At 40.6% G+C, this 23,880-nt stretch overlaps 1 protein-coding gene across 5 annotated transcripts in view; it reads right to left on the reverse strand.

The window, feature by feature from the left end:
- Nucleotides 1-23,880, reverse strand: part of KIF5A (kinesin family member 5A) — an 83,993-nt gene that overhangs the window by 11,554 nt on the left and 48,559 nt on the right. The window contains exons 7-24 of one of the 5 annotated variants that reach the window (XM_072134877.1): nucleotides 23,334-23,421; nucleotides 21,963-22,087; nucleotides 19,557-19,661; nucleotides 19,312-19,460; nucleotides 18,838-18,986; nucleotides 17,389-17,564; nucleotides 15,831-15,899; nucleotides 15,241-15,447; nucleotides 14,395-14,541; nucleotides 13,926-14,114; nucleotides 13,572-13,689; nucleotides 12,449-12,507; nucleotides 11,624-11,730; nucleotides 10,918-11,019; nucleotides 10,077-10,137; nucleotides 9,912-9,983; nucleotides 8,649-8,753; nucleotides 4,767-4,787 (exon numbers count right to left, since the gene is read on the reverse strand). In XM_072134877.1, coding sequence (XP_071990978.1) covers nucleotides 4,767-4,787; nucleotides 8,649-8,753; nucleotides 9,912-9,983; nucleotides 10,077-10,137; nucleotides 10,918-11,019; nucleotides 11,624-11,730; nucleotides 12,449-12,507; nucleotides 13,572-13,689; nucleotides 13,926-14,114; nucleotides 14,395-14,541; nucleotides 15,241-15,447; nucleotides 15,831-15,899; nucleotides 17,389-17,564; nucleotides 18,838-18,986; nucleotides 19,312-19,460; nucleotides 19,557-19,661; nucleotides 21,963-22,087; nucleotides 23,334-23,421 — 2,049 coding nt within the window. Of the gene's footprint in view, nucleotides 1-4,766; nucleotides 4,788-8,648; nucleotides 8,754-9,911; nucleotides 9,984-10,076; nucleotides 10,138-10,917; nucleotides 11,020-11,623; nucleotides 11,734-12,442; nucleotides 12,508-13,571; nucleotides 13,690-13,925; nucleotides 14,115-14,394; nucleotides 14,542-15,240; nucleotides 15,448-15,830; nucleotides 15,900-17,388; nucleotides 17,565-18,837; nucleotides 18,987-19,311; nucleotides 19,461-19,556; nucleotides 19,662-21,962; nucleotides 22,088-23,333; nucleotides 23,422-23,880 lie in introns of all 5 variants that reach the window. The other 4 variants (XM_072134876.1, XM_072134875.1, XM_072134874.1 and 1 more) reach the window with 4 other exon arrangements.

A 23,880-nucleotide genomic window follows, 5' to 3' on the forward strand; every position in this document is an offset into this window, starting at 1 on the left:
CAACATTCTAACTAAATATAGAGGACCAATTTTAAGTAACAGCAACTATCTGTAATGTAAGGAACTGAGGAACCTCCATCACAGAACAGGTCACAATTCACAGTAGGGTGGGAAGCTGCACTATTCGTATGGCAAAAAAGACACCAAAATGTTAAATGATGTCCATAAGTGAACTCAGCATAGAGGTGTTTCTAGAGGTTATTTTATACATTTCACTCTCATTTAATACATTGATCAGTATTTTAAGCATACTAAACAATTTAGGTGTTTCTGCTCCAAGGGGGAGATTTATCAAGCTGTCTGCGCCAAAATTCTGGAGTAATTTATGTCTGAAATGACTTGCGCCTCATTAAGGGCTTTACACAGTTTTAGGCACTTTTCTGAGTACCAAAATTGGTTTTGCCTTGGGAAAAGAGCATGGCTTTGCGCCAAATGTCAGTGTTACGAAAATGAATAAATTTGGCACATTGAGCTATAATAGACCAGGGCACTGTACGGCCCAAGAGCCCCATCTGGTTTGCCTGAGCTCATTGGAAGATTTGAGCTTTAAATAATCTTTAAATAATGCTGCAGCTAGGTCCTCCATGTTTTCATTGAATCATTGTATTGTTTTATTTACTGTTTTCTTTTGTAGGGATAGGTTATATACCGAATACATTGGGGCTTATTTACTAAGGGTCAGCGGATTGCACTTTCGTCTGATTTTCTGACGTTTTCAGGTCGTGCACAGTTGTGACAGATATTTAACAGGGGATTGTGTCGCACGCGATAGGATTCATGCAACAGAAATTGGGGGCGTGCCGTCCGACGATCCGACTGATTCGGACTGAGCGCGGGGATTTAACTTTCAAATTGTGCCACAAGACAATGCATTTATATGCACCAGGAAGAAGAAGGTAAACTCCGTCGGACCTGAGCGGGGAAGCGACACATGCAGGATATCGGGCGCACGATCTTAGTGAATTGCGGCATTATTGTCGGACAATGCACTTTCTGTGAACTCCTCCGGACGGGTAAGTAAATGTGCCCCATTATGTAGGTATTGGGTAGTATATTAGTGCAGCCTTCTAAAACCATTCCAAGTTCCCATGTGGCCCCATGGTAAAATGAATTGTCCACCCCTGAACTAGACCAACTAAAAATTTAGCAAAGTACGACTCAACAGTCTTAAACAGCTTCAGATTTAACAGTCAGCATCAGACACAAAAAAAAATCTAGCATTACAAAAGACACTTGATAAATCTCCCTCAATGGGGCACATTTACTAAGGGTCCATGGAACGCGATTCTGTCGGGTTTCCTGACTATTTCTGTTCTGCGCTGAATCGCATAGGGGATTGTGTCGCACGCGATCAGATTGTGGCGCATCGGGACGCATTTCTGGCACAATATGACTCTTATCTGCTCATTTTCACATGACTTTGGAGGAGATTCTTTTTACAGGTACATAGATAAGATTTTATATGAAAGTGTCAATATAAGAAAGGACATTTCAAACACGAACTGAGGGAAATATTAGTTTCATGGGGTAAAATCTAGTGACAGGTTCCTTTTAATGTACAGCACCACTTAAGCTCAATATATGTTGCACAAAATAAGTGGTTTAGATGGTTTTGACTGTGGCTATCTTGGCAAGCTGGGAAATGTGAATATTGATGCATTATATATAAAGCGCATGCATTGTTCATCATGCTCTTTATTGCATGCAAGCATAGCAGCGCCACTTTATATGCACATCAAGCAGCTGGTGAGGATGCCAGCCAGTGGGGGACAGTGAAAGTAACAGCTAGACTGCCACCTCTTGCCTGGAATATGAGCAATAGAAAAACTGTAAAAGTTACAATAAATGACCAATAATATCATCATTAGTTTCAACACCTATGCTTGTCAATTAATACACTACTAGGATTGACTGGAAAAGATGAGTTATGTAGAATAAGTCACAGCAAGAATAGGAAAAGAGACCTAAAAAAAGCCTCTGCCCTTTTCACGAACAACCTTTATAGAATGTAATAACCCATTCACACAAGTCTATTTAAGCTACAGGATGGTTGTTGCACTGTGTGCTCTGTATGTGACTCCAATGTAAAGGGCATTTTATCTGTAAAGTGCATCTACATTGTTACATGAATTTCATTAGTAAAACTAAGCATTGAATTCCAGGGACAAATTTCTCCAGGGTTGTAAGTTACTCCAAGTGGTTTTGTCTCTAAACGACATCTAAGTAAGAACCCAGTCATGGACATTAATAAAATACATTGCTTGTGTAACGACAACTATTACTGTTTTACAGATTTTAACATCATTGAGCCGGCAGAACCCATTTAATTACAATCTCACTTTCTAGTCGTACCATCTTGTAGACTTACTGGTACTATACCATAGAATTTTGATCCTAAATTTTGGCACACATTGCCAAAACAAGGGGCAAAGGTACACTGTTGCTACTTTGCACACCAGACCACTGTAAACCTTCCTAGATTATTTATTCAGCTCTACATATCCCTACATAGTCCATGCCGCACCAAGTAAAGCCTGCACCTTGCAGAGCCAAAATAAAACTGGATTGCATAATGCAAAATTTCCTTTTCCTCCCATTCTATCTGAACGGCACTCTTTTCATTTATTAGGGGAAATCTTCCCCCAGGATTAAGTAATATAAACAGAACACACACTTACAAGCTGGGGTGTGCCCCTCAGTCAGGATCTGCTTTTCTTTTTTGTTTTTTTATGCCTGCGTTTTGCAAAATAATGGGGCAGATTTACTTACCAGGTCCAATCGCGATCCAGCGGCGCGTTCTCTGTGATGGATTCGGGTCCGGCCGGGATTTATTAAGGCAGTTCCTCCGACGTCCACCAGGTGGCGCTGCTGTGCTGAAGTTCCCCGGAACGCACTGGAATACACCGAACCGGGCTGAGTGAAGGTAAGTGCAAGCTCCGCGACACATTTTTTGTTTTAAATGCGGCGGTTTTTCCGAATCTGTCGGGTTTTCGTTCGGCCACGCCCCCACGATTTCCGTCGCGCCGGTGCGCCACAATCTCATCGCGTGCGCCAAAATCCCGGGGCAATTCAGGGGAAATCGGCGCAAATCGGAAATATTCGGGTAACACGTCGGGAAACCGCAGATCGGGCCCTTAGTAAATGACCCCCAATGTCTTTTAAAATTATGAAAATGAGCCTGAGGGGCTCTGGGGGGAGTCACCTATCTGGGGGGCTCTGTCATCTCTTAATGCACTCCTCTTAGCAGACTTACTGCCTACATCCTCCCTTTCCTGCTCTAGCCAGTAGCATTACAGGCAGTCCCCGGGTTACGTACAAGATAGGGTCCGGAGGTTTGTTCTTAAGTTGAATTTGTATGTAAGTCAAAACAGTAAAATTTGGCCCCAGTGACAATTGGAGTTTAAACATTTTTTGCTGTAATGGGACCAATGATTATCAATAAAGCTTCATTACAGACACCTTACAGCTGATTATTACAATCTGGGACTATAGTAAAGCATCCAGAAAGCTTCACCAGAGGTCAGAGGGGTCTGTCTGTAACTATGAGTTGTCTGTAAGTCGGGTGTCCTTAAGTAGGGGACCGCCTGTACTTGGCTTTTGCTGCACTGCAGAGACGACCCTCGAATGGGCAGGAACTGGCGAGAACCAGGTGATGTCAATGGCTGTCTGGCTGGGCAGGAGAAGGGCAGTAAGCCTACTAGAGGAGTGAAAAAATAATAGACAGTGCACGGAGGGTCTATGGGGGAATCCTTGGTTCATTTGTATAATTATAAAATATGTTTTTAAGCAAAGCAAGGGGATAAAAAAAAAAACTAAAAGAAGAGTGGATCCTGACCCTGACCAAGTGGGTACATACCAGCGTGTAAGTGTGTTTGGTTTATTTTACTGGATGCTGGTAGTAGATTTCCTTTGAAGGGGTTGTCCACGTTTATGAAAAAGCATAGAGGTGGCCTGGGGGGCTGTAAAAAAAACTCACACACCTTCTCCTTCGCTCCCAGTGTCTCGTGCCGCTGTCCATCAGTATGGTGTCCATGAATGTTTACAGAGGCAGACACACTCGGCTCCCACAACTTCTGCCCACCTGTAGGGCCCATCCGTACAGCATTAGTTTCAATGTGTATCAGGCGCTTAGACAGGGGACGGGTGGGCATCTTAGGCGGGCAGAAGTTGTCGGAGCCGAGTGTGTCTCGGGCCAGGGGCACAGGACATTGGAAGCCCCGGAGAAGGTTAGCACAAGTTTTGGATTTTTTTACAGCCCCTTTCCCTAAATTTTTAAATAAACTCGGACAACCCCTTTAATATATAATGCTGCAGCTGTTATTGCATCTATACAAACATGAACTTGTACCAAATCTTGCGTTATGTACCAAATCTTGTTTTTGGTGCATTACCAAATGCATTAGTTGTAAATAGGTACAAAATCAGGAAACCTAATTTGACCAAAACTGGATGGAGGGTGCCAAACAGCTTGCGGAGCCGTAAAGGGCTCTATTCACTAACACCACATGTGATAATTCAGAGCTGCTATCCCGACTCCATGTCAGCTGCATACATCATGATGTAATAATTGAATTAAAGTTTGGAAGATGGATGATTGGCTGTAAGCATAAAATCCCTTCCTTGCCATAAGAGGGGAGCTAAACGCATTTCTAACTTTTAAAGATAAATTTTTTTTATACAGCAGTACTGAAAAGTTGAGATATCAGGGAGAAAGGGGCCAGCAGACCTGGAGTTAGGCAAACATCTCTTTTAATTTCTTTCAGTACCTTGGAAACCCAGTCATCCAGCTAAATGGAAGGCAGCAAGGAGGGAATGGGGGATACAAATGGGAGTCATTGAAAAGAGATTGCTTACTTCTATATAGACTAAGCGTGCAAACCGAAAAAAGCAGAATGTGGAACAAATAGAAGTAATGGACGCAGGGTGATAACGCACTTGTAATGAAGACAGAGAACGCTGACTAAATATAGCAATATAATGTCAATTATTCATTGAATTTATATTGAGATGGTGGCTGGCACATGTCCAGGAAAGCTATTAAGCAAAAATGAGAAGATGTAGCAAGCTTTTATTCAGATTCTCCAAAATATTAACAAAGCGGATGAAAGTCAGTGACTAAAACTTTCAGAAAACAGATGAAATCTGCTGCCTGAGCGCAAAGCTGTGACATACATTATGTACAGTAATACCTGTTCTGTGACCAATATGCAAAGCAGCTTGTGTAATACTGTCAATAGAATAAGGATCAAGGAAGCTTAGTTACTAAGCCATATGTGCATATCCAATAAAGCCAAGGAAACTTAAAGAATTTCTCCAGTCAATTACCTACGTAGTGCAAATATGGTCTTAGTACTGTAATGGTTTTCATATGCATCACATAAACTATGTTGAATCATAGTTTATACGGTTGAAAAAAAGACACAAGTTCAACCAAGACCGTCTTTGGTGTAGACGGATAAACTTGCTAACCAAAAATACTATGCTGTTACCTCATGTCGGGACCTTGTGGTCCTTGTGGTAAGCCACCGTTCAGTCTCCTGTTGTTGCAAAAATGTGATACTCACCCTATCCCGTTACCCCTGCAGTAGTCCTCTGCTTTGCCACGGCTGTGCACGTTCTGAAGCACGAAGGTGCAATGTGATGACTTTATTATGTCTGCCGACTTCAAAGTCATGTGCACACCCATGGCAGAGGAGAGATGGCAGAGGAGAGACGGGGATAGGAAGGTGAGTATCAGATTCCCGTGGCATTGAACAGGCAGAGATAGGTTATTCACTCTTTACAGCTTTTAGGAATTCAGTATTAAATTTTTTTCATGAAATACATACATTTTAATAAAGTATAGGTCTACATAGGTGGTAATTCCCTAATAGCCATTTTCCGTAAGTGCAAAGTCTTATAAAATGCCAGCAAATCCAAGTGTAATGTATCCAGGCAGAATGCTGGAGAATGCTAACATATCTGCTATGTATCCTGTAGAAGTGTTAGGCTACATTCATATTGGTATCATAGCTGTATTTAGTCAGGGTTCTGTCGCACAGGATAGACAAAATAGAAGTCTGCAGATTTGTCATTTATCCTTAGAAGCCTTTGACACAAATGTGAACAGAGGTGCAGAAAAGAGTGTAATTAGCCCAAAATAAAAATAAGGCTACACAATGGGGGAGATTTACTTACCCGGTCCCAACACGATCCCGCGGTGCGTTGTCCGACGAGGATTCTGGTCCGGCACAATTCTTCAAGATCGTGCGTCCTAGTTCCTGCATGAGTCGCTGCTGCTCCGCCGAGGTCCGCCGGAGTTCGCCTGCTTCTTCCTGGTGCATGTGAGTGCTTGATCTTGCGACACAAACCCTTTTTTAAAGTCTGTGGTTTGTCCGAATCCGTTGGGTTGTCCAACGGCCCGCCCCCCCATTTCTGTTGCGTGCAAACCGGCGCTGATGCGCCGAAATCTGATCGCGTGCGCCAAAACCCCGGGTCAATTTGGCGCAAAACGTAAATATTCGGGAAACACGTCGAAAGTGCGGTGTTCGGACCCTTAGTGAATGAGCCCCAATATGTTTAGAGAAACACCTAAAATCAACTTCCTGGACCAATACTGTATAAGGATATTACGTGTGATGTCATTCATCTTGTATATGTTCTGTCTTTTCTTTTTTTCTTGACTGATTGGGACAAATACGTTTACGAAGAAGAATTTCTTTCTCCAACTTATCTGAGCAGCTCTTCACTCACTCTCATCAAGCCAACTTCTCACTATGCACTATACACATGTATCACATTACATTGCCACACTCCTAAAAATATTGCTACTAGGATGGAATACTGCACCTGTAGGAAGCACCATGTGGCATCAAACAAATTGGCTTCTGATTAACAAGATAAATCATGAACTTTCTAAGTACCAACACTGTGTTTCACAGCTACAACATATGCTGTTCTTGGTCTGTAAATCATAGACCATGTGGTGGATGGATTTCATGGATCATACACTGTGGATGGAACAACAGAATTGTACTGCAATCCTGATCACACTTCAGCACTGTTCTGCTATGTAACTAGGGCCACCAATAGGAAGTTATAGGAAGAATAGGAAGCAGGATGATAATGCGGCACTGTGTGCACAGTGAGTTACCTGCACCTGAGAAAGGCGGAGGGTTTTCTGTGACTTGAGGCCCCTGCTCCTCCTCGGGGCCCATTAACACAGTCATACTTAAATCCCCCTGATGGCAGCCCTGTATATAACTATGATGCTTGGAACAGCATTTGGTCAGTGAAATCAGGCCCCATTATAACCTCATTATTTTGAATAGAGTTGGCTGCAATACAAGATGAAGACAATCAATGGATGGTTAGATCCATCCTCTTATCCTGAAAAGCACCTTTAAGCATAGCTCAATACATTTACAAATGATTGTTTTGGTACTTTATTTTAATGTAGTTTTTAAATTTCTGTTATTTATGTATTTTTTCATAGAAAACAGAAAGGCTGTGGCTTTGTAAACAAACAGGAGAGGAAATCCTGTCTTCAGTCTGGTATATGGATCTACCTTGACAATGGAGAAGTAAAGCTGTTACTATGGGGCACTTGGCAGCGTGTTTCTTTACAAACTAGGCAGAATTTCTTAATGAAAATATATTATAAAAATGTTTACAACAACCCCCCCACACAATATTAAAGATGATCTGAACTGAAAGTTACTCTATAAAGTCATTCTATTAAACATAATTAATATTAGTTTAGTATTTGGTACTGTAATATATTATACACATGTGAAGGCAGCACTGGAATACACAGCACTTTTGTGATCTCATCCCCTTTACATTACATATTTATGGTCCTTTGATCTTTTGGTTCAGCATTTAAATGGGTTTTCGAATTAAGACTATTTATGGGGGGGGGGGAATTCATTAATGTGTCTCAGTCGCCGACAGTACAGAGCTGGTCACCACCAGTTTCATCATTGTGATAATGAATCTGATGTAGTATAAGACTGTCGTTCTACTTCTAGATCTGCTTTTAGTTGGTCTAAACTGTGCACCACATTTTGGTGCAAGCTCTCCTTGATTTTTAATTCCCATATGGACATGACCCTTTATCCCAAACCATGCCCTTTTGTGAGGCCATGCCCCCTTTGTTGACTGAGTGGGGAGACAGCCAAAAAATGATCCAAAAGGCTTCATAAATGCATCGGAAGGTATTTTAGAATTTTTCGGGTGAAGGAGCAATAATGAATTCCCCCCAATATGTCATAAATACGGTAGATAATAGATCTAGACTAATAGTCTAGATGAAAAAAACACTTCTAGGAAATACTTGTCTCCTGACACATGCTACGGGCACAGCTATGTTCCATGATATTGGTGCATTTACAGGGTGCACGTGACAAAAAACTAAATCACCTACAAATACAGTCATGCACTGAGAAGCGATGTTCCACCTCCGGCCAAGCATCAATGCCAGTTCTTCATGCTGCACAATGAAGCAGTAGGGACAGAACCTTTAAGTCATCTCCCAGTACAGTTTGCACACACAATGATATGAGGTGTTGCGTTTGTGAGCAACAAATAAACTTTTATTCAATGTATAGGTTTTTTTTTTGTTTTCAGGAAAGCCAGCATACTCACTTATACAGTCACTTTCCACCTACCTGTTTGTGAACCTTTGTAAGTTGCTCCAGGTTGTTCTCAAGAAAGGAAATCTTCTGTTTCTGGGAGTGAATCCCCCCACTATCCTCGGGTTCCATTTCAGCACTCTACATAGACACATTATAATAGAAGATACAGTATATTAGGCTCATTGTTTGAAATACTTGTATTGCTGTCCATATCTGCATAATTCTTAAAGGAAAACTACCATCAAAATCAAGCATGATAAACCAGGGACACTTACTCATAGATGCAGACGATGTGACTGCGCTAATCTTCTTATATTACATGACCTTCTTTTTTCTAAAATCAACGTTTAAAATTATGCTAATGAGCAGAAGGGACTATCCTAGCCCCTCTGTTATCTGGCTTTACAGACTGTTACAATGTCTCAACCCTCTGCTCTCACAGGACTTGTGCAGTGAGCATCATACTTGATTTCGATGGCAGATTCCCTTTAACAAATATTTATTTTTTTAATAGATATCAAATTCAAATATGCAAGGACACTTATAAGGGATGCCCCATCCTAATGATACCTATTGCCTGACATGTTAGCCTTATCTTGTGGAGTATAGGTATATTGCTAAAATTGTTATTAAAATACAAAAATTAGGTGGATGCATTCACCTTATTAAAATTTAACTACCGTATTTTCCGGGCCATTAGGCGCACCGGAATATAAGGCGCATTAGTCCGATGCGCCTTATATATGTAATAATTCCATATATAAGGCGCATCGGACTATAAGGCGCAGGGTCGGGGGCGTGGCGGAGGTCCTGGGGCGGAGTGGAGACCCGACGGGACGCGACGCCGAGAAGAGACGCGGCGACGCGGGGAAGGTGAGTGGGGAAGGTGAGGGGGAGGTGGAGGAGGGCAGTGGACCATACTTACATAGGTTCCCGCTACCGGAGACAGCAGATCTCCAGCGGGAACTGCAGACCACGCGGCAGAAGTTGTTCGTGCCGCGTGGTCCGCAGTTCCCGCTGGAGATCTGCTCTCTCCGGTCTACGGTAGCGGGGTCCTATGTAAGTATGGTCCACTGCCCTGTGCCATACATAGGGCGCACCGGACTATAAGGCGCACTTTGGATTTCCAAGGAAATCCAAGGCTTTTAAGTGCGCCTTATAGTCCGGAAAATACGGTACGTCAAATACTGCTGGAAATGTGTTCCCTGAAAACACTGTTAACTACAAACATATCTTTTAGTAATATTGTACAGCGGCTAAAAGTTAAGGATCCTTACTAGTATGAGGCTTACTTACTTTCTTGACTCGAGATGTGACGTCTTGAACAAAAAGCTTCCGAAGATTGTGGAGGGTCTGGAGTTCACGGGCCTTAATAATGGTTGCAGGAAACAGTTCAGTAATGATTCCGATTAGATTCTCTAGGACAATCATTCTAAGTCAGGCTGTACAATGTTTACTTACAACAGTCTCCTCGAGCCCTTTAAGATCCTGTTTGGACTGTTCGTGCTTCTCGTACAGAAATCTAATAGAAATATGTAGTACAAGTACTGTAAATAAAATGCACAAAACTGATCACACTTGACTTTTCAGTAATGCAAACTTCTGACACTGCTATAACACTACAGGCAGTCCCTGGGTTACGTACAAGATAGGTTCCATAGGTTTGTTTTTAAGTTTAATTTGTATGTAAGTTGAAACTGTATATTTTATCATTGTAGATCCAGACAAAAAATTTTTTGCCCCACTGACAACTGTAGTTTCCAAATTGTTTTCTGTAATTGGACCAAGAATTATTAATAAAGCTTCATTACAGACACCTTACAGCTGATCATTGCAGTATAGACTATAGTAAAGCATTCAGAGAGGTCACCAGAGGTCACAGTGGGCAGAGGGGTCCGTCTGTAACTAGGGGTCGTCTGTAAGTCAGGTGTTCTTAAGTAGACAGGACCGCCTGTATTTCTATTGGCTACCCACAGACATTGAGCTGTGTATTTTAGATGAAAATAAAATTTGGATACAGTATGGTACACTCTGCAGCAATTCTGGCCGCTGCAAAAAAAAACAGTCTAAAACATCTGACTTCACCCAGTTTTCAGACACAGTTGATGTCTTGGCAGATTTAGCTTTCAACCTTTACAAAATGATTATGTCACATGTGTCCCCGTCCATAAGCTTAGACATCAAGGGCAGCTTTAAATGCAGTGTTTAAAGCCATAGCAGGAAGATGAAGAAGTTCTTGCTCCAAAAGCTGCACCAAAAATTGCATGTGTGAATGTAGCTTTAATGCCTTCCAGACACTCACGTCAGCTCCTGCAGTTTGCTGCTCTTCTCGTGTTCCTCACTCTTCAGCTTCTCATAATCAGCTCTCAACTTCTCAAGCTCCAGCTGCAGCTTCTGGTTCAGACTAAATACAAAATACATTGTTTGGAAATGTATTACATGTTCCTAGTTGCATGGCATTATTGAGATGACTAGATCATCTCATTTAAGAATAAACTAAACTAGCACATTAGACTAATGCACAATAAATTTTTACCTATTTCTGTTGGAAGAACTTGACTTCAGTGGGTGCACTAAATTGGCTATAGTCACTAGGGGGATTTATCATTGGCTAGCCACAACGTTTTTGATGGTGAAAGGTAATATTGTGGATTTTATGATATTTTGACCACAAAAAATTGGCAGGAGCATTTGGCGCCAATCAAGCCAAAATGCACTAACAGACAAATATAGCGTTCTGTCAGCTTGTGCAGGGCCGAGCAAGGTTTATGGGAACAAAAGTAACAAAAACACTGAACAACATTCAGCGGGAAGTGTTGCACCATTAGAGCGTTAATAAGACCAAAAACATATTCACCAACAGACTGTAATATTACACCAGCTAAATATGGATGTCCCATAATGTAACATAACCAATATCAGCCAGAAGCAACTGTTAAATGTCTGAAACAAATCACAAATGAGTCTTTCTTATAGGATTCCTGATCTGCTTGTGTGCAACATCTTACTCTTTCAGTTCATCAATGATCTTCTGTTTCTCATTAATCTCATCCCGGAGACGGGCAAGCTGCTTGTGATGGGCCTCGCGGTGGCTTTCCATCTGCATCTCCAGGACCTTCTAATACAAAGGGGAATAGTGTGACATGATACTGTAATGATTGCTTATTCCAAGTAATGATACAAATAAGTTCTGCCGTATCACAATAATGGAACATGCTTAAAGTGGATGATTGGTGGATGATTGTTCGAATCCTGTTGATCTCTAAAGAAACTGCAGTGGCTTCTACTATCACCCATTTCTAATCATAGAGCACCATAGAAACATAAAATGGGTCTCTTCCCTACTGGGAGAACCACAAAATGTTCAGCATTTTGGTTTTACTCCTAAAATATGGTATTTATTCAGTAAAGAATGAAAAAGCCATGAGACAGTAGAGCTGGAACTCAAAGCATTATAAATCACTATGGTGTCTCGAGTTTATTCATGTCCCAGGCAATCACAACTCTCTGAATTGTCCCTCAAATTGTCCATTCTGACTCTTTACATCAACCACTAGGGGGAGTTACTGCTAGTACTAAACTGAACCGGAGCTGTATGTATCAGTGTGTTTAGCTGTTATGACAATGCCTAGCATGCCAACAAAGTACACCCTTTGGCCTGCTTCTTTGGTAGACATACTACTAGAAGCACGCCGGTATGGTACAGATACCACTGTGTAAAAAAAAAACCCAAATGAGACATGTAAATAAAAAAAATAACTGAAATCCCAATTGTAACATTTCCAGATGACTGACAATATACTGCAAATGTCACCCAATATGCTGACCTTCACCTCACTGGCTTCCATCGCATCCTGTTCTTTATCCTTCACTGCTACTTCTGTCACATTTTCTGCCAAGTAAAAGACAAATAGCTGATTATACATTGTGTTCAGTGACATCAATAATCTCAGATGTGTCATTTCCTTGTAAGCTCTGATGAGAAAGCACCCACACAGAACCCATTACTTGCCAGGCTCACATATAGCGTGGTCACATCCTGAACTAAAAAGAACACGCAGCCCATACATGTCCATACAGGTAAGTGGGGTCATGTCCGAATAATCAGATACAGTATGGCTTCTATAACATACAGTATGTACACTTTATTCTTTAAATGGCATATATCTATTTACTCTAAGTACAATACAAGTTCAAGTTCAGGGCAAAAATAGCTCATTTTGAAGCAGTAGTGACTAGCAGAGCTGATCTATGTATGACCTAGTCGCTCTCTTACGTGAGGGCCCCCTATAATCACTTGACCCAATAAAGACAGCCGCACCAGAAGTGGTTATAAATTAGTATTTGGTTTATCTCAAGGTTTGCAACCATGAGAGCTGCATATATATGATAATGTAATATATACATAAAAGTGAAACAAATTATATTGGACCACAAAAAAGAAATGTCAACAACAAAGCGGGTTCACTACGCACCAAAACAGTTTTAATTTATATTTAGGTTATGATTTTAACAATACCAAATAAAAGTTATGTTTTAGTGGGAAATTGGACTGTTTTGGTCCATCGTAGATCTCCTATGCCATCACTGGGCGCACTGGGCAAGTGCCTGGACCCAGATTTCCTGGGGTGGGGGGCATGAGGCTGTACATAATGAATCCATAGGGTGTGAGGGGGGATTATATAAAATAATCATTAGGGGGCTGTTTGGTAAGAAAAACTAGGGCCGGAGACTTTTTTAGTTTCTGAATTTTTATCGCCGCCATTTCGCTGCAAAGGGGCCCACTGAGGCTCTGTCCCCCAGGGGCCTACTGAAACCTTTAGTTGACCCTTTAGTTGATAATATGCATAAAAGTGACAGCATGTTTTGTAAAGTTTAGGTAATTATACAACATGGGTGTGTATAAAGTTACATGCTTCAAAATACACAAAAAATGGAAAAATGTCTGACAGGTACCTTGTGCCTGCATCTTGGCTAGCTCTTCGCTCAGAGTATCATAGGACTCCTCCAGCTGGCGTTTCTTCAGCTCTACACTGTGCATGTATTCAGTTAGAGATCTGATCTTGGCCTCATGCTGCAAAATAACAAATAAGAAAGCAAATGGAAATGAATGATCCCCCCTTATTAAAATTCTTCAGACTGACAACTGACCTACTGCAACTCTATAAAAGGTTTATAACATTACTAACGATACACTGCAATATGATTGGGAAAATGGAACATATGAAACCTTAGACATTGCAAAAATGCATAAACAACATAAATAATGCATGACAATGGGAAAGATGACAAGCAGAAATGGAAGTATACCTGTGAGATCAGCAGCTGGCAGGACGATAGCTCTCGTCCTGTCACTTCCATCTTACGGTGACACTCAACCTGAAGGTTCTCCAGCTGGCGGCACCGCTTCACCACTGACTTCACCTCAGATTTGATCTTACTGATATAGAGACGGGCCACAGTAAACTCTTCCTCTATGGCACCGCTTATCTCTACAGGCTGCAAAGAAGATATTATGTGCTACACACGCAACAAATAGAAGAACTTTTAACTGGGTTTGTGTGGGCTCAGATGTATTACCATATAAACTCCAATTAAGCCTAGTTTTTCAGCACAAAAAAAACCCAAACTCGAATTATACTCGAGTAAAAAAATTTAGGTTTTACCAGGTTTTTGTGGTAAAATTAGGGGCCTCGGCTTATATTTGGGTCGGCTTATACTCGAGTATGTACGGTACCTAGTTTCTGATCAATATTTTGTGGATCGTGATATTACTCACCAACTTAAACTCTCCATTGCCCACAATGACACTGAATTCACTAAGATCTTTCATGAGGCCATTAAGGACTTCTGCAATCCTCTTACGTTGATGGGTGCTAAACTCCTGCAGACGATGGAGATCAGTTTCCAAAGAGAGTAGAGTGGCCTAAGCATAAAAAATGAAATCCAATATTATATCTAAAATTGCTACCAACAAACCATTAAACATCAATTGCTACCAAACCATTACATATTACGTTTCACTCACATGACACATGTCCAATGCCTCTTCTCAGCATGCCATGTGACCAAGGTGTTGTCATCTTTATCCAGTAAGATTGGCAATGTCTACCTCATGTCTATATCTGATCACATGAAATCACAGCATGCCATGGAGTATGGGGAGGAGTAGAAGTCCATGGAGACATGTTGTCATTTCATTTGATCAGATACAAACATGGGGCAGACATTGCAATTATTATTGGATAAAGGACCTTAGATGACATCACCCTGGACACATGACATAAAATGCCCAATGATGTAACAGAGCTAGCAGTAAGACCTGTCAATCAGGAAGAAGGAGGCAGAGCAATGCAAGTAAAATGTGCAGGACTCACTTTGTGTCTTTGGATTCACATCAGGTGGCTGTATAAAAGTTTACATTACAGACATGGATTGGAGCCATTTAGGGATAAGGGTGATACTTTTAATGCAGTGTTTTTTGGGTGGGATAATTTAAATGGCAGATTTTCTTTAAATAAACCAGAATCCTTCACAAAGTATGCATGGCCTTGCAAAGGTGGCCTGCTAAAAATACAGTAATGCCCTAGTGCCACCTTGTGGTCAGATCTCTAAGGACACTTACAACTTTCTGGGACAGTTCATCAGCAAGTATCTTGTTCTGCAAAGTTTTGTCCTCCACCTCCTGGGATTTTTGGTCATAGTTGACGGCTAGCTCCTCTAGAGCCTGCAGAACTTCTTTGACTTCTTCCTTGGCACAATCATTCTCAGATTGTAAGCGACTTAGTTCCATTTGCACCTTGTCATTGTCTCCACGGGTGGATATTAAAAGCTGTGGAAAGTCAAAAGTTATGGTCAAGTTATTTTTTCTTGCCAAAATATGGGTAAAAGCCAACAATATGGAATTAAAATTAGTTACATACTGGTTGGGTTGGAATATGTGAGAGATCAGGCAGCGGTTATATGAAGTATATGAAATTGGTTGACATCTAATTATACTATAATTACATATGCAACTCTGTGTCCATCACACGACAAGGAGAGATTTTTATCTTATTTTCTGTAGAAAGTCATACCCTGTTCCATAAGTATTAGTATGCAAATTGCTTCTCTCCCTCTGGAAACTTAGTGCCACCTAGAGTCACCTAACCTGAAGAGACTTAAAACATGTGATATATGTAGGAGATGACTTTCACCAATTCACATTGTAATTACCTCTTCTTGGTCCAGCATTTGCTGCTTGAGTTTTTCAACTAACTGACTCTGCTGGTTGATCTCATCATCCTACAATTATAAAGAAAAAAATAAATTAGATTCATGATTAATAATTCACTAGTATCTGCAGTCAACATCCTGAGAGCACGTAGAGAAATGTTGTAATGGTAGTAGTTCTAGTCGATATGGCACATGTCTGAGGAAGGAGGAACCACCTCCGAAACGTCACAGGACACACCGGGCGTTCGGCGTCTCAGTGGAAGCCATGGAGCTCTAAGTGTGCACTTACATATGGACTAGGCCGGGCTATAGCCGAAGATTGGTGAAGTACCCATACCTTATGTCTTTTGAATTTATATATATAAAAAGAATTTTGTATCCACGTATGGTCTGAGTTATATTTGAATCCGTAGGTTGTCATGGCTTGAGAGGCCCTAAATATTAGACCAGTGTATACACTTGTTTCTCTTGTATACTTGTGGACTATTTGTTACTCTGCAGTATTTCTCATCATAAAGCCGACAGACTATAATGCTATACTGCTATTATCATGCTGTGGATTTCATTAACTATCATTATGCACTAGTATAATGTAGGTGCCTTTAGACTCAAGCTAATTCATAAAACTTTTTGGAGCACATTTACTATACTGTACTATACTACCTTGCCTGTGTATAGTGCAGAGGGCGCCAAATTTATGAATTGTGGCGCCCGTTCTTCATGAATCTGACGCTTCCTGCAATGCCCCAACTTTTTTTTTTGTGCACCTTTAACGTGGAGCGTGCGAACTCCACATTTCTGTCAGACTTTTCATGTTAATTGGGGCGCACGGTCCGACTGTGGACTGGAACGCCCATTTCTATGATGAAATTTGTGTGACATTTGTATAGCAGAGCTGCAACTCAAAGGGTTGCGTGCGACAGGTATGTGGCGCAGACACTTCTTAACTTCTTAAATACCTGTGCAAGCAGTTTGCATATAAAAGAACATGCAAAGCCCAAAACTGGCGCCCGGCCCTTAGTAAATGTGCCCCATTTACGTCAAAGTGAAAGTTACTGAAAAAATGTCCCAAAAAAACATGAAATAGGTGAAATGTACTTCAATCAATAAATCAATACAGATTACACACAATGGGGCTCATTTACTAAGGGCTCCGCGGCCGCACTTTCATCGGGTTTCCCGACAATTTCCGATTTGCGCCGAATTGCCCCAGGACTTTGGTGCATGCAATCAGATTTTGCCGTATTGGCACAGGCTTCACGCGGCGGAAATCGGGGGTGTGGCCGTCGGAAAACCCGTCGGCTTCAGAAAAAACCCGGTATTTAAAAAAATATTTGTGTCGCTTGACCTCGGAAAGAAGTGGGGCACTCCGGCAGACCTTGGCGGACCTCGGGGCAGCAGCGACACCTGGTGGATATCGGGCACACAACCTTAGTGAATCCCGGCAGGATGCGAAACCACATCAGAAAACGCGGGATCGCAAATGGACCGGGTAAGTAAATGTACCCCAATGAGAACACTGAATTTTCTTTTCCTGTAGGGACTGACTATTCCATACCTTGTCATCCAGCTGCTTATACATCTTACGGATCTCCTCCTCATACTTCCTCCTCTCTTCTTCGGAGATCCTGATCACAATGGAGGAGTTGTTATCATTGACCGGTGTCTCATCACAGGTATCCGGGATAATCTGCTCTCCATCACTCAGCTGCTCCGTCTCAGGAACATTCTCTCCTAGAGGAAGTGAAGTGCAGGGAGTCTGACCCTTGTAAAATTGATAACTATTCCCAGCAATAAGCAATTCAACATTGTGACCCCCAGCACTGTATGATTAAGGCCTTGGGGGTTGGTTTGATATTATTTGATATTGTTAATTAACCACTTATTGACCAGCCTGTTTTAGCCCTGTATGACGAAGTCATTTTTCTCATATTTCCATTTTCACTTGTCAAGAGTCCTTACTTTTTTACTCAATGTAGATGTAAAAGGGCTTGTTTTTTGCATGCCAAGCTTCAGTATTTAATGCAACAATTTTGGAGCAATATAACTGATTCATTTTTATTTACCTTATGGCTTAAACAAAAGGATAAGTTTATTTTCTGGCCCAATATGCCTACAGCAATACCACATTCATAGAGCTTTTTAAAAATGTTACTATCACTCACCTATTATTATAAAGAAAAATTTCCCATCAATGGTATTGTGTGAGGGCTTTTGTACTTGCGGGAAGAACTTACATTTATATTAGTGCTAGTTTGTCTTTTTGATCAAGTTTTATTTTATGTATTTATATCATTTTTTAAATTATTTTGGTGACCCATAGACCAAAATTAGCTATTGAGCCATTTTTTCCCCAATTTTTTCCGTGATATTTGGTAGTACAGTCTCCATGCAAGAGAGGGGTAGTTTTACACTCTGCATTGCAAACTTAATTGAGATTGTCGTGCCAGCCTATGACAGACTGTCGAAGTGAACAAAGTAGCCACAATCTGTGCTGTGTAGAGTTTAGAGTGGTTCACCTTCATGTATTGAGACAATTGCCCACATTTACTGAAAACCGTGCAGTCTGTATTATGTGCAGTTTGCCTGTGTATAGTGCAGAGGGCGCCAGATTCATGATTTATGGTCCCCGTTCTTCATAAATCTGGTGCTCCCTGCACTTGACAGAGTCCACCAGTTTTTTTCTGATGCACCTTTAAATGGGGTGTATGACACATTTCTGTCGGACACTGCATGTTAAATGTGCGGCACAGCCCAACTGTGCACCAAACGCCCATTTCAGTGCAAAATGTTGTGTTGTGACGGGTATAGTGCAGCTGCGGCACAAATGTGTGTCAGACACTTCTTAAAAACATGTGCAAGCAATTTGCACTGAAAAGAATGTGCAAAGTCTGCCAGAAAGCTGGTGCAAGGTCCTTAGTAAATGTGGGTCAATGTCTGGTCCGGAAGCAGTTACTAAGCATAAACATGCTTTAGGAAACTCAACTTTACCAAGAAATACTCTTACCATTCCTCCAGCGGGAAAGTTCAGCCTCCAGCTTTTGTATGGTTTCCTTCATTGTCTTGTTCTTCTCCTTCTCCTTCTCATACTTCTTCTTCCACTGCTCTGCTGTCAGCTCAAGGTTGACTGATGCAGTGTTCTTGATGGTCTTAGCTCTACAAGGATGATACAACTTACAATGTTCATTGTATATCAAACATCTATTGACATGTTAATGATCTATTTATAGGATGAAAGTCTTGACTAGTAATAGTTGACACTTGTAATTTACATAGAGCAACTATCCCATACATGTGTGATCCATCCAGAAATGACACTTCACATAGGACCCTCTATATGAGCCATAAAGAGAACACCTATGTTGGCAGATATGGATATTCATGCAGTAAATGATCAGCAGACCCCTGCATTATGAGTGTTTGGTATTGAAGCTGTATCTGTGCCAATTAGCTGTGCCAATCTGTTAAGCGGGGTTCGCACCTTTGGCCAAACATCAGAGTTGACTTGGTCTCTGCATCATTGTAACTTGATGGAGAGCAGCAGATAAACATAGTTGTCCTACAGTTTCCACCCAAAGAATCTTGCAGGATTCGAGTCATCTTGCTGTCTCTATAAGGAACGTAACCTTTCTAAAATGGTAAAAAAAAACAACAGAATAAATACTTGTGTAGTTTTGAAGACAAAGGGTAATTGTTTAGTAAAGCACATAAGTTTCTGTTACCTACCGATCCTTCTGCCAGAGAAGATATGACATTTCCCAGGGCAGACAGAGACTTATTTATGTTCTTGGCTTCATCTAGTACTGCCCCTTCAGCTCCAGTTTTACTGACCTATAAGTTTAAGAGATAACACCAAACATTTGCATTTATTTGGCAAACAGGGGTATCCTTTTTGCCTGCACAGTATACCGTATGATTGGCTGGCACACTGACACCCCTACCTACTATTCATGGCTGTGATTAACTGGCACACTGACACCCCTACTTACTATCCATGGCTGTGATTGGCCGGCATACTGACACCCCTACCTACTATCCATGGCTGTGATTGGCCGGCGCACTGACACCCCTACCTACTTTCCATGGCTGTGAACGCACCCGGAACCCAAAAAGTTTGAGTCCATTCAACTCTACTGCTGAACTCTGATTGTAAGAGAATCCCTATTACATGCATAACACACATTCCTGAACACGCTTTGTGATCTATTTTATAAAAAAGGAAATAAAAGCATGACTGGGAAGGCAAAGGGGGATGCAAACTGATTCTGCATCAGCAGACCTGGGAACAAAGTGGCTTCCACTGACTTCTAAGTCTTTGCCTCAAGCCTTATTTCTTAACACAGCTTTGAGTACGTACTAAAATGTCTCCATTCATTATTAATACAGCTACCCTATAAATCGTAATATTAGGACATCTACCACCAGGATGAAGGATTGTAAACCTGGCACACTGACTTACTGGTGTCTGCCGACTCTGCTCTTATCTAAGCTTCTTATGTCCTGGTTTTTACAAAAAACGGATTTTAAATGATGCAAATTAGCCTATAGGCTTCGGGCTACATAGATGTAAATGGAGCCTGGAGCCCCTCAGGCTAATTTGCATAATTGTGATGGCCTTTTTATCTTAGAAAAAATGGTAAAGGAAGCTTAAAGAATAGAAGATCATACCGGGGGAGCACACACCAATATGTCAGTGTAATTGATTTACAGTCCTTCATCCTGGTGGTAGATGTCCTTTAATGATAAACTCTTCTGTGTAAATGTAGACTAAAATTTAGTTATCAAATAAAACAAACTTTTATTAACCGCTACTCAGTAATATATAGTAACAATGTAACAAAACATATACGGAAACATGGAACATATAGAACTGAGAAAACGTATTTCTTATTATTATATGATATGTAATAATGATTAAAATCCTTTTTATACATTTAGTGCTGCAGGGAATAAAATGTAACAAACAAGTTATCTACTATTCATTTCCCTAACCGTAGTCTTCTGCAGACACTAATATGTGCATACTAGAGAAATCAATAGGTCTTGTTCTGTCTGAGTTCACATTGATTTTAGCTTATTCCATAGGACATAATTCCTGCTTTTCCAATGAGTGTGCAGAATGATCGCATCTTTCTACATAAAGTGTGTGCTTACAAACAAGACTATAAGGATCACAGATAAAAAATGCAGTCAAAACTAAATGTAACATTAGACGTCTTTTTAATCGCTACAAAAATTTAATTGTTAAGGGGATCAATTAACCTTCTATCAAATTAAAGGTTTAGTCTTGACTCTTTAGAACCAGGAACTGTATTAATAACTATTTTCTGTTTGTAGAATTTTTTTCATATGTTTTCTGTTCAGGATTATGGGGATTCCATCCCACTCAAGCTCTGGTAATAGTATTCAGTGCAATGCTTTATAGCAATGTCCTGCCCATAGATGTTAATGGTCTGGAATCAACTCACTGAAGTCTATGGTGGACATGTATCACTCCTATTGCATTCTCCTTCTTTTTTTGTACAAATTTTGCAGACTTTTTAGGTGCAGAATTAAGCAGCATACCAAAGTTAGCCGTATTTATCCTTTTAGCCCAGATGTTTGTTCAATTTGTGCGATTTTGGGGTTCTGAAATTGTCTCATTGTTGCACCTAACAGAGCATTATAGACCCAGACTTACTTTTGGGAGCTAGGACTAAAAAGTCACACACCACAAAAAGCTGCAAAAGTGAGACTAAACTGGCAACTCATCACATCTAGCCCAAAGGGGAAAAACATACATTGAAATGATTAAGTAGGCCAACTTCAGGAAACTTGAAAAAGTGGCAGCCGAAAAACTATGGTATATGTGCCCCACTGAAGTCTATGGAGAGTTTCCTAGGCATGCTATGTGCACAGGCTGGACTGCTGTTTCTGCAATGAAGCAGATACAAAACTGAGTAATGATCCAGGTGTTTCACATGGCAATTACCAACTTAATCATTTGTTAAATTAAACTACATGGCTGATAACATTTATTCCATTAAATAGAATATTTGAGAGAGTTCTCAAGTCTAAATATCCAAATGGAATCTTCACTAAATAATCAGAGATATAATAACAAACTAGTCATTGCATGATTATGAACGTGACCTTCTCACTGCCAGCCAGGTCGACCAAATACAGCTTTCCACTCAGCTTCTGCTCCGTCTCCACATTCTCCTGCTTGATGTTGATAAGGAAGATGCTATGACTACGGGAACTGTGCTCATTCATGTCTGAAAGAGAGAAAGGGCACAAGTCAAGCCCAGGACACAGAGACATCATCATTCACTAATCATTTTTATTTTCTTTACTAAAAGCATAATTAAAAAGCATAGTATAAGTTGCAACCTAACATATATATAAACATATAAACAATATATTCAAATTAAAAACCGGGTCCTTAGGACAGCTCTATGTCTATTTTTGGAGCTTTGCTGTCCATCAGTTTTATTAAAGTGGCTTAGACCCTTTAAAAAATGTCCATTTTGTCTACTTTCTGTCTGGGATTTTTTTTTTTTAAATCCCCAAAAAAGTCTAAAAATGCATAAAAAGTCCCAGCAGATACACCACTTTTGCAAAAGTCCCAAGTCATGAATCTGGCTTTGCACGGTGTTGCACTAGCAGTAGTTCTATGTTTACACCAGATTAATAATGTTGCGGAAATAGCCCTGGGACTTTTTAGCAGTGAAAAGTCCCCAAAAAACTCCATGCAACTTTTTGATACTTTTTTACGCCAAAAAAGCCAATGAAAATAATAAGTAACCCCCATAGAGATTACTGATTTAAACAGATACCTTGTTTCTCCAAAATATGAAAGGTCTTTTTTTTTGTTTGGAAACAAAGGGTTAAGGCTTATGCATGAACAAAATAAAAGCAACATTTATTTATCTTCTGAAGCATCATCATTACATTTCAAAACCAGTTAAATGAGCCCCTCTTTTGCATGTAGTTACTTGTAGCACATTGTCAGCTCCTTCCCTGCAGCTCCCTCCTACTTCTCCATGCTACCTTCATCTGACAGGCTGGTGGAGAGCACAATTCAACAAATGTAAGTTTTGTAACATGGCACCTTAAAACACAAACACTGAGATAAAAGAAAAATGGAGATTCTCCTCTTTAAAATGACACTAGAACTCTGGTTAATGGAGCAGAACGGTCATGCACGGCCGTCTGCTCCATTAGTCCGACCAACCTCTCGTTCTCGCAATCTGCGGGGATCTCAGCACTGAGACCTCCACTGATCAGCAAGTTAGGCCCTATCTCGTGGATAGGGCCTAACTTTTCTTTGTGAGAAAACCCCTTTAAGGGTTTCTTTGCTGCACTATTATTGGGTGAGAGGCATTTTTAGCCTAACAACACAATTAAATTTAGTCAAGAATTCTAATTTTAGAGTAATAAAAAGAAATGTAGACACATGGATCACATCCCCACACATAGAGAAATAACTTATTAAGTGGAATAACTTATGTCAGGCCTTACTTGTGACAGCGACATGGCGGTTGGACTTCCCTTCATCGATCACATCTAGGATCTCCTCTGGACTGGACACAAAACGCTCAGTACAGCCCTGAAAAGTAAAGAAGAATGAATCACGTACAACACATTAACCAATCACTGAGGGTTTATTAGGGTCCATATGATGCAGGTCTGCACAAAAGGTGCACCCCAGTTCAGCCAAAGCAAAGAAGACACATACAGCTCAGTATCCATTTCTCATGGTGGTCACTTAATGCTGCAAAAAGAGACTTCATCAGGCGCAATGGCTAGAAGCTTTCAGAGCAAGTACCAAACACGTCCACTTAACGTGGTCTAATCAAAGCTTGCATTATGTAATGTTCATATGGAATAAAAGCCCTAAATCTATATTAATGATTTGTAAAAAAATAATTATAACTATATTTTTTTAATTGTGACATTTATTTCCTTAAGATTATACTTGTAAATATGTAAATAGGTTTTGAAACTTTTCCTTGGGTCAATAATATTTGAGACACAAATCCTTCTTGCATTGTCTACAAATGCAATA

This window comes from Engystomops pustulosus, chromosome 2, assembly GCF_040894005.1.
Source record: "Engystomops pustulosus chromosome 2, aEngPut4.maternal, whole genome shotgun sequence".
Classification (NCBI taxonomy): Eukaryota; Metazoa; Chordata; class Amphibia; order Anura; family Leptodactylidae; genus Engystomops; species Engystomops pustulosus.